At 41.0% G+C, this 11,714-nt stretch overlaps 1 protein-coding gene across 2 annotated transcripts in view; it reads right to left on the bottom strand.

Moving 5' to 3' along the window:
* Nucleotides 1–11,714, bottom strand: part of pik3cb (phosphatidylinositol-4,5-bisphosphate 3-kinase, catalytic subunit beta) — a 44,219-nt gene that overhangs the window by 2,968 nt on the left and 29,537 nt on the right. For both annotated transcript variants that reach the window (XM_030778755.1, XM_030778756.1), the window contains exons 15-19: nt 11,590–11,714; nt 11,289–11,388; nt 9,257–9,441; nt 8,839–8,948; nt 8,577–8,655 (exon numbers count right to left, since the gene is read on the bottom strand). The exon at nt 11,590–11,714 is cut by the window's right edge and continues 19 nt beyond it. In XM_030778755.1, coding sequence (XP_030634615.1) covers nt 8,577–8,655; nt 8,839–8,948; nt 9,257–9,441; nt 11,289–11,388; nt 11,590–11,714 — 599 coding nt within the window. The remainder of the gene's footprint in view (nt 1–8,576; nt 8,656–8,838; nt 8,949–9,256; nt 9,442–11,288; nt 11,389–11,589) is intronic.

The following is an 11,714-nucleotide window of genomic DNA, read 5'->3' as shown; positions in this document are numbered from 1 at the left end:
GGTGTGTGATGGATGGGTCATTACAAAGGACGTACTTTATTGTATCTACAAGGATAAGTAAATAAACACAGACTATATGATAAACGGTACCAAGACATAACTTAAGGAAGTTCCACCATAAATTCAATATTGGTTTACAGGCAATTGTAATTCTTCTAACCCTTATTGTTAAATACATGCATAAACCAACGCACAAACGCAAATACAAATACACACACGTACACACACGCGCGCACACGCACACACACGCACACACTTACCTCTCAGGCGCACTAACTCCTTCATCATCCAAAGACTCTGCTAATTTAGAGGCCCTTTGTGCACATGCATCAGAGTCATTCATTTCAGGGTCAGTGTTTCCCTCCATGGGTTTAACTTTAGGAAACTATCAGTAGCCTTTAGTGTTCCTCTGCTGTCAGTACCTGGAGGAATATTATTTCACTATCAGACAAGAACACAGAAACAGCATGTCATTTTAAATTAAAAAACGTGATTTGATCAAAATGATTCCATTTTACACATATTAATCAACGAAACAACAGTAATAACAGCCGTGTGTGTGTGTGTGTGTGTGTGTGTGTGTGGGTGTGTGTGTGTATGAACATTCACATTGTGTTACTTTTTTTAGTAAACAAAGTTATGTGACACCTGATGCCCTCAGGTGTTTAAAGAATGAACTTCTTGTTTCACCTTAGGCCATGGAGTTTATGTTTGGATTTTGACTAAAATGTTCTTAAACTTTACTCTTCTTTTTAAACCATTCTGACATGCTTATATCTTTTAGATTGATGTCTTCCTGCAAGGTAAAGATGTGTAATGATGTGCATATTGTGTTGACAGCTTCACTCTGATTGAAAGGGCAATAAATTAGCCTAATCCATGATCATTCACGAAGGTGTTCCAACTGCTAATCCTAATGATCTCCTTGGATGACTTCACCACAAACAGCAGCAGTCTCACCCTCAGCAGGCTGCCACAGGAGGTCAAACAACAACATCAGACTAGTACAGTCAGGTTTGTCTGCTTTCTACTGAATCATCTATTCATCAGTTCATTGCCTGGGCCTGTTTTTTAATGACTTCCCTGTTAAGACTTCTCCTGAGTTATTGCTTGTTATTCAGTCATGGAGTAACTTTCCTCTGTAATTTTTTTTTTTCTAAACCCATATGTTGCACTCAGGAAATGTTTATGCATTAGTTAGTTTCTTTTTCTCCTCTAAGACATATTTGTTTCTGTGCGTGTGTGTGGTGTGTGTGTGTGTGTGTGTGTTTGTGTGCAAGGGCGTAGGTTTGGTCTCAACATTGGTAGGGAAACCTCCCACCATCCCACATTGCAAAATGTCTAATGCAAGATCAGTGAGGGAGTATGTGCTGTAAGCACCCCATCCATACCCAGAAACACGATCTGGTCTGCACACACACTAAAATCAGCACATGCGCAGAATTTCTCTTTTACAACAGTGGCCACTCCGTGCTTCCGGGCACAGATGGGGTATTTACACACCTAATTACACCATATCCCATGATTAAAGTGACGTAAAAAAAATCACATATGCATAGAACAGATCGGGCAGTGTCGTAAAAGAGATTAAATTCTGCGCATGTGCTGATTTTAGCGCATGTGCAGACCGGATCGTGCTTCCGGGTACGGATAGGGTAGTGTAAGTACCCCATCTGTATTCAGAAGCATGATCCGGTTTACACATGTGCATAACAATGCAGTCGGAAACAGAAGTTATTCCTGCCCGATTTGTACCACACGTGTGTGATTAATCTCCTTTACAACACTGGCCGATCTGTTCCACGCATGTGTGATTTTTTACGTCACTTTAATCATGGGATATGGTGTAATTAGGTGAACCATTGTGTGCGTCAGTAAATGTATATCGGTGTCTGTCGTCAAGTGTTCTGTTCACACATGCGTGGTACAAATGAGGCAGGAATAAGTTATGTTTCCAGTAACGTAGGTATGCGCATGTGCAGACCAGATCGCGCTTCCGGGTATGGATGGGGTACTTACATATGCCATGTTAAAAAAAAAGAGGGTTACGGGGATAGTAAAGAGGCTGAGTCAATAAGCACTGTATCGGGGATTACTGCAACTTTACACCTAGGCTATGCTAAAGTATAACTTCACAAGATGCTCCATGTTGCTCAGCTTAATGCAGGCAGCAGGCTGGTCCTCTGGTATTTCCCTCTAAAATAACACGTAGCCAAAATAACAACTTTATTCATAACTACTTTATTCTTGTTGATTAACCATTTTATTCTCGTAATCTAAGATTTTTTTCCCCCATGTGGCCCCACTACTCCATCGTAGCATTAAGATCTATATTTACATTTAAATAAAAACTAGTCTATACACAGTAACGGATCAAAAACTACAAGAAAGCAAACTTTAGGCAATTACTTGTTAACAGAAAAGAGACACTAACGCTTAAGGTAGCCACCCATCCCGTATATTATGGGGTCATGCCAAATTGAAAAATAAAATGCACTGTCCTTCACTGAATCAATAAGATATTTGTCCTGTGTTTTCGTGCACAGAACTGTTAGCATAAGCATGGTGTCTTCTTCACTTAGCCTGCATGCACAACTAGTTGGCGAAGCTTTGCTGCTTCTTACAACCAGATGTAGCTACAGCCTCTCACACTTAGCAAGAAACGGCAACCGGCAAAGGGACCCGCAGTAGAGAACGAGATCTGTTAATCGTTTCTGTACCAAATCCATTGACAAGACACTGATGGACAACAGTAGTTCTATTTTATTTAATTATTTTATTTGTATCAAAATTATTGCGTGGGACAATTCAGGAGTTGCTGGATATTGGCAAGGACATGTCCCTACTCTCCCTACCAAATTCTACACCCTTGTGGGTGTGTGTGTGTGTGTGTGTTTGTGTGATCCTCCCCCTTGCCTCCTCTGAGATGAACTCTGGCTCTGCATGTGGGTTCGTCATAACACTGACAATTTTAAGGGAATTGGCTGAGCCTTGTGACAGCAATACACTTTTTGTACATTTTGCTCTTGCTAGATGAACTTGCTCACCAACATATATGATACAAGTACCAATATTGATACAGAAATTCTCTTGAAACAGCTTGCATGTTTTGTGGATCAACAGGGAAAAAGGGTCTTGTGCATGTTTTAAATATTAGTTTGTCATCAAGTGTAAATAAGATTGAAAGGAGAAGAATTTAGACAGATCTGAACAGACTTTGCTGCTGCACCATCACACCCTGAGTAGCGTCTTGTGTAAGTAAAGGAGGCTTGTTGACTTTGATTTTGTGGTTAGACTGCTCAAATTAGTTTGCGGTTTGCAGACTAGTGCACTGATTCTTGTTTAAAGGAGTGGCCACAATATTTGCTGCCATTGCTATTACTTAAACAAGCAAAATTTCTAGACATAATTTATGATGGAAAATTGAACCTTTTCAAAAGGATTACACTCAAGTGGGATTTGGTTGCAGTGATAATCTTGCAAAACTGATATTACAAAAAAGTAGAATTCGGTGTGTTTGTTTAGACATCAAAAGACTGTTTCCATTATGAATTTAGGGGACTCTTCGCTCAAAGAACGCCCCATAATAAAATTCAGTACTCACCATGTATGCTGTGAGCATGTGATGGAACATGTTCCTCTCAGTTTGTTTGTTTCGAAGAAACAACGTGCTACTTTCACTTTCTTTTCTCCTATCTGCAGGCAGTAATCACTGGGTGTAAATCAAGAATCTTCTCACCCACCACTCTCAATATCCACCATCGTTTGATGGCGCTCAGTTTGTTTTATGAGTACCGCAAAACAATGACATGGCTCTGTACTCTCACAGAAAAAAGGAAATAAGGGAGTACTTTGGTAAGACCTGAAAAAAAACTACTGTGTTGTCCTGCCCTCTCACGCACTTTCTCCCTCTGCTGGTCATTTTTGTGTTGGGTTTGTGTTCATTTCCCAGTTTCCGTGGGTTCACTTTATTATCCCGTCATTAATTGCACTTGTGTGGATTTCTCTTTTCTTGATGTCTGAGTTGAAAAATCTCTATGTCTGTAAGTCTGAGAAGTTCTTTGTTAATTCTGTTTTATTTCTGCACTCTCGTGTTTCCTTGGTTGTGCCGTGTTCAAATAAATTGAGCTAATCTGCATATGCATCCAGTATCTCCTCAAAGTCATGACGAGAATATTTATACATAAATGAAAATAAGGCTAATGAACAAAGACAAGGTGTAAGCAATGATTCAGTGATTAGCCAGTAAAAGCTGAGACAGAGCACAGAGCAGTGGCTAAAGCAACAAAAACAGAACTCTAAAAGACCAACAGAAAGGGGAAGTGAGAACAGAGGTGTGACGAAGTTTTCTGTGTTAACACCGTGGCCCAGGTGTTCCGAAGTAATCTGATGGGATTTTGACTTGGATCAAATCTTGAAAATGTTTTGTTCAAAAGACAAATAAGGAGAGAGACATTCATTTAAAACAGATCTGTGGATAGGCTCTCCTGATTGTCACAGTCTGAACCTAATTTGGACTCTTGTTTTGATATGTCTTTGTGCGCCTGTTCTGTGTCTGTCTCCGCCCCTCACCTGTTCCTGTTTGTTGTATTTATTAACCTCGTTCTCCCCTTGTTAATTTCGTCCAATCATGTTTGCCCTGTTTAGATTTCCTCTTGTATTTAAGTCCTTGTGTTTCCCCTGTCTGTGTATATGCACACTATTATGCTCCCCCTTTTTCTTATCGGTTTTATTTCTGTTTGCACGTGTATTTTGATCTTCAGTTTGTAAGTAAAGTCCTCCTTTTGTCACCTTCATCATCGTGTCTTGCACTTGGGTCCTGCACCACTCTACCAGCGTGACACTGATGTGCTGTAAGAAGAACCTATGCCTGCAAAACCTGATTTTCCCACAATCGAGAGGGAATTTTCTATGATTAATTAGCATAAATATATATTAATTTGTACAATGTTTTACTATGCTTACTAAATAACTCATTTTTAAAGACTCTTTTAATAGAAGATTTATACATTAAATGAATTGCACTGTGCAATGAAAGCATCTTTGCATTTTAGAAATATATTTCTAGAAACTGTATTCAGTTATGTTTAATCAGCACTGTAGATCAGTTCCACTCAGTCATTCAAAATGGCTAAATCTGTGTTCAGAGTGTGGGATCTGTATTTTCTCCTTATACAGTGGGAAAGCCTTTGATTTAATAGAATTCAACTCGTCAGATTAAATGAATATATACTTTAGGTGTTACCCCTAGCCACTCAATATGCACTAGTCTGTGCTTACCTCTCTGGAAGGTGGAATTACACTCTAATTCCCATGATTATGATTTTTTTTAATTTGTTTTGGAATAATGGAACATTACCCTGAATATACAACACATTGCCTTGGTTTGCATTGACTTCAGTAAACAGAACTAAAGTAGTTTGTTAACACAGCAACAGTGACAAGCACAGTTATTATTAAACATAAGCTTATGCATTTATACACTCACATTTCTGAAGAGTTTGTAAGTAGATTATGATGCAGGATATTTGTTCATTTAGCCATTTGATGCTTTTAATAAATGGTTCTAATGTACAAAATGCATTTCAAATACTTTCAATAATATGTAAAAAATTATAATGTACTTTTATCAAAATTCAATGTAAATACAAATATATACAAAACATACAAAAATAAATAGATACAGATATTTACAGAGAGCCTTTTTTTGTTTGTTTTTTTCTTCTATTGTTCATTTGTGAGTGTAACAATACTGCTTTTATCTTCAATATATTCTCATTTCTTATCAGCTGTGACAAGATATGATGTCATGTCAGCTACTAGTTTCATGGTCATATTCCATGTATCTGAACTTCAGTACATCCTAACTCCGAGTCACAGGAGTCCCTGACACAAATTCAGTTAATGGAGACGACACCCAGACAGGATTCTCTCACTCTCTAACACATCTGCGAGAGAGTCAGCGTTCACCAGCTCCATCTATGGATGAGAAATAAAGGAAATATGTGGAGTAAACCAAGCAAGCAGGTACAAAATTGAGTATATGACATTTAAAATATCTGAAGAACATACACAATGTACAACATACAATATATAGTAGGTCGACATTAGACTCGAATATACACAACATACAATACAGACTACTAGGGGTGAAACTAAGGTGACCATATTTTGGTTTTCAAAAGAGGACAGGGCTGGAGTGGTTCAAATAGTTGACAAATGCATCAACAACCATGCAACTATGTTATCGAACTTTAATACTGTAGTGCACAAGTGTCAAAATCCAGTCCTGGAGGGCCATGGTCCTGCTGTTTTTCTTGTAGACCAACTAAATAGAATCTCTTATTGGCTGAAGAGTGTCCACACCTGTTTTCAAGGTGAAAATCAACATTTAACTAAGAGGTGAACAGAAAAATCAGCAGGACCCCAGTCCTCCAGGTCCGGAGTTTGACACCCCTGCTTAGTGTGTCGGGGGTAGGTGGGCGGAGTATCCCAGCATGCATCGAGGCCATGAACTGTAAATAAGTCCCAGTTCGCTACTGTTGGTTCATGCTTCCCTTACTGTGTCCAGTCAAAGTGTTCATGTACTGCTGATCATGTTGTCTTCGTGCTGTGATGTTCAATGCATGTGACACTTTGTGTACCGTCATTATATTCGTCTGTGTGAATGATGCTTTCCCCTCCTACCTTTTTGAGAAGGGATATATAAGTGCCTTTTGTCGCTCACTTAATGATAACGAAGATCTGTATTGTCATGGACGTGCATAATCACTGCAAAGCATTGCCGTCCAATTTTTAAACGCCTTGAGTCACTTTTACATTGTTGCATCGTTTCAGCCCGGAAACGTCCGAAAGTCATTCATTTCATGTGTGGAATCGGAGGCCGCATGTGAATGAGTACAAACGAGTGCGGTGCAAAGAAATTCGAGTCCGACATAAAATTTGAACTTTTATGAGAGGTCCAATCCGACAGTCCTTCCGCAAGATAGCATTGCTTATGGCGTAAACAGTCATTACAAGTCCTGCATTATCCGCTATTAGCGTGTTTAAAAATTGTCAGGTAGAACAAATACATAATTTCCATGATCCAGAAGCATAATATAAATTCGTATTTTAGAAAAGAAATGAACGATGCAACAGCAATCTACCACTCGTACGAGCGGTAGCAGCTCATTGAAATTTCAGCAGCTGTGTGAAATTTCATCATATCATTTCATATCGACTGTAGACCCCAGTAGCCTATCGAACCGTATCGCACTGCATCGCGGCAAATTTTGAGGTATCGAAAATCATCAGATTGTTGGCTAAAATAATCAATTTAGGATTGTATCGTGATGAAACTTGTGCTTTACACCCCTACAAGATACAATATAAAGTAGATCGCGAGACTCCCAATGTGCAATACTATTGTATACATTTGTATACTTTCACACATTAATCCTCAAATTCATACATGTATATAGTGATATATTTTATTTATGTCGCATCCCATTTTTATTTAAATTTTCTAATCTTATTTTCTGTATTTTATAGGACTACAGCTGTTATTGCTGAGCTGACCTGTTTCTCTCGTGAAACTGAAACTGAAGTTATGTTTTAAAAGACTCGTCATCTTTTCCACTAAATAAAGCACACACACGCACACACACACACACACACTTGCTGTTACATCAAAATGTCTGTATTTTATTTTCCCATCACTCAACATCTTGTTCACCCAGATCATAGAGAGCAGATGGATTTTTCTAAGGTGTATATGACATTCCAGACTGCTGACTCAGACAGACTGATGAAAAGTGAAGTCAGGGTACCTTTGCTACGAGTTTAGTTCTGTTTAGTTCAGGTTTAATTTCTGAGGTTTGGAACTGTGAAGCCAAACAAAAGGCTTAAACTAAGAGAACGAGTGCTGAAGAGCTGAAAGAAGCTGTGAGTTCTCACAGTGAGAGTTCTCACAGTGAGAGTTCTCACTGTGAGAGTTCTCACTGTGAGAGTTCTCACTGTGAGAACTCTCACTGTGAGAGTTCTCACTGTGCTCCTGCTGAATCACTTATGTATGTGCAGAACAGACTTGCATGTAAGCAAACATCAAAATGCATTTAAGGAGTGTTTAACTTACGCCTCAGAAACTTCTGCTATTTTGCTCTATGTGTGTGTGTGTGTGTGTGTGTGTGTGTGGCTTTTCCATCCTCTACTGATCTTCAGGTTTCTTCCCTTCCTAACTGTGGTCCACATACTAATGAAATCGCAAATGTCAAAACAAACCTAACGCTACAAAGCTCCAGATGTATGGTGTGTGTGTGTGTGTGTGTGTGTATCTGATTAAAATGAGATGTCAGAGGTCCAGATTAGAGTGGGTGGTGGGGGTATTACACACCCCTTGTCCTAAAATGCCACAAAGAGCTTCCTCTTCACCTACAGAGAGCCAAGACACACACACACACACAAACACACACAGACAAACATACACACACTGCTCCCTGCTGAAAATAGGAACAAACCTGACACGGATCAGCAGTCATCGGTCTCTCTCACGCGCGCGCACACACACACACACACACACACACACTTGCTGTTACCTGAGATCCAAGTTTGCCTCCTTCCACAGCAGATCCATTAACCGCAAGATCTGTAGAGTCAACATATCCTGCCTTAGATCTGACAGACAGAGAGAGTGAAAGAGAGAGAGAGAGAGCGAGAGAGAGATAGAGTTAGAGAGAGGGAGCGGGGTCTTTTTTCACTCCCACATTCACATTATCTGACCCAAGCAGAACTGTGTTAGTGTTTTATATTCATTTTACACTCAAATCCCTCCATCTCTGTGGAGCTCGGGTCTCTCACCATCTCCGTTTTTAAAGATGATCCCCAGTGTGTCTCCACCCAGTAGCTTATTATGATACACGATCCACAGAGGTTTCATCTTAGAGTCCATGTAGCGGCACTTCTCCACGCTGAAGTGGTGGAGGGGGCGAGAAAGAAAGAGACAGAGAGAGAGGGGCGGGGGGGGGGGGGGGGGGAGAAAAGTTTGAACGTTAGCTACGCTTCTTTCGCTGGCTCAAACCACAAAAGAAAAAAAAGAATCCTCTTTTGTTCTTTCTGGAATGTTCCTTGTAGGAGTCTCCAGCTGAAGCCACAATAAAGGAATCAGCCGTGACCCCAAAAACCATTAGCACCATCATTTAGACACACGCACACACACACACACACGTGTCACACACACACACACACACACACACACGCGCGCGCGCATGTCTCTTACTGGACGCCGGCGAGCAGGATGTTAGGGTTGAGTGGGGAGTGGAGATCTGACAGGGTCTCGATGAAGCCCGTCTGGCGAAGGCACGTCATCATGGCTTCCTTCAGCTCTTTGGTTTTCGTCTTGGCCTTTATGGTGCCCAGCTTAATCAGTTCGTTCACTGCCTTCAGCTTACTCAGAGCCTCCACCTGGACGGAAACATGACCAAAACCTCTTCACAACGTTCTGGAAACGTTGACGTAACATTGCAACGGTATGAACAGTCTTCAGTTTAGAGTCTCACTCCATAAGTGAACGCAACTATTATAATAATTATAATAGTTTAATATGCTTATTGACTTCACTGTTCTGGTCTTAATCAATCTGCTACAAGTCCCCCCTCTCTCTCTCTCTCTCACACACACACACACACACACACACACACACACAAACCCCAAAACAGGAAGTAGGTGTGTGATGGACAGCTGCGGATGAGAACAGTGAGGAAATGTCCAGCTGAGCTGAGTCAGAGGGTGAGGGGTCAAAAGGTCAAAGGTCAAGCTGCTGTCATTCCAAGCCTGACAATCGTTGGGGGGGGGGGGGGGGGGTGCAAAAAAAAAAAAAGAAGTTTGTTTTAAGTTCCCTAAAGGTCAGAGGGCAGTGATGTTTGTTTCAAGCAGTCAAAGGGTCAGAGAGAGAAAGACAGGATATTTCTCTTGGCATGAGGATACTACACGCTGTCCACCCATCCCGCTCTTATATTTTAACCGACGTGACGTCTGGAGAGAAGGCACCTTCAATCCCTCACATACCAAAACACGCAAAGTCCCTCTACCCATCAGACTGGTCACAAGCAAAACACAGAGTCCGAAAAAGAGAAACTGATTCTTCACAGAAAAGTGTTGATAATGTCAAAAAAGAAAAAAAAAAAAAAAAAGACTGTCATTGCTGTGTCCACCTACATGTTTCCCATTAACCAAAAACAGAGCGCAGTGATGTCACACTGAGTTACCATAGCAACAACTAATCCTAAAGAATGTTCATTTCCACACCCGAGCAACAGAACTGAAAAAAAAATTCCAAAAAGTCCAAAGACAAACTCTTTCCATAATCTGACTGTGGAATGACATAATACTGGTTCCGACATGACATTCCAAAGGTCCCTTTTTACAACGTCACTGTCCTCTCCTTCTCACTGATCTGTCAAAACACCTCTCCTGTCCCCTGAGCACTGATTACTTCTCACACGTTCGGTAACTGTTTCCCTGACGAGCGACTGTTCGGGATTGCAGGCGTCTGTCGTACAGTTGACAGGACACGCTGGAACCCACAGCTGGGCTGAGACGGTTGGAAGATTGAGAAAATCTGCTGACTGTGATGACACAGAAAGAACGGACAGAGGTTAAGCAATATTGCCCAATTTTCCTAGAACATTTCTTTGCCGCAACATGGCAACTGTGCTTTCAAGAGACCGGTATTACAAAAAAAAAAAAAAATAAATAAATCATGCAGGTTGAAAAGGAAACATTTGAGGAATAACTGCTCCCGTTTTGTGCTTATATAAGCTTTGTCTGAAGGCTCTGTCATTTTACTGTGCTTTTTTTTGTGTGTGTGTGTGTGTTTGTGTGTGCGTGTGTGTGAAAGCGAGCGAGCAAGAGAGAGAGAGAGAGACAGAGACAGAGACAGAGAGAGAGAGAGAGAGACAGACAGAGAGAGAGACAGAGACAGAGAGAGACAGAGAGGAAGTCAGAGCACCGCTGAAAAGGTAGCGTGGAGGAAGTTTGAGGGTTGAGCAGCTATTTTACCAAAGGTCATACAAAGTTCACCTTCACTCAGTGGTGCAGCGGTGGTGTCAAGATTGCTTAGAGGCTAAAGTTGTGGAGAGCTTGTATTTGTATTTATTTAAAGAAGTTTTCAGTTTATGTAGATGTGAAACGTTTGTGTACAATTTGTACAGATGTTCAGGGGCTGTTGAAAGGTTGTGAAAGAGTTGAAAAGAGGTTGTGTAAAGGTTGTGGAAACGTGGTATGGAGGAAGTGTGAATGTTTCCTCATACCTGCTTCTTCAGCACTTCAATGTGAGGGATACTGCCCCTGCAGTAGGCTTCCAATATCAGAGCAAACTGGACACACACAGCTGGCATGTGTATCTCTGACCTACACACACACACGCACACGCACACACGCACACACACGCACACGCACACAAAGAGGAAACGCCTAATTTAATCATTGTGATAAGGATACATGAGGTTTCACATGAATAGAGAACATTTTTGACATCTCCCTCTCACATACACACACCCACACACACCCACACACACACACACACACACACACACACACACACACACTTGCCTTAGGTGCCAGAAGAGGAAATGTCCAATCTTGCGGTTGTTCTGAGCGCGCTCCAACAGAAATCGGCTGAGAGCACAGTCATAATACGGCTCATATCTCAACACCTGCACCAGCTGCAGCAAATA

Source organism: Chanos chanos, chromosome 6, assembly GCF_902362185.1.
Source record: "Chanos chanos chromosome 6, fChaCha1.1, whole genome shotgun sequence".
NCBI classification, from domain to species: domain Eukaryota; kingdom Metazoa; phylum Chordata; class Actinopteri; order Gonorynchiformes; family Chanidae; genus Chanos; species Chanos chanos.
This window is presented reverse-complemented; position numbering and strand designations above follow the sequence as displayed.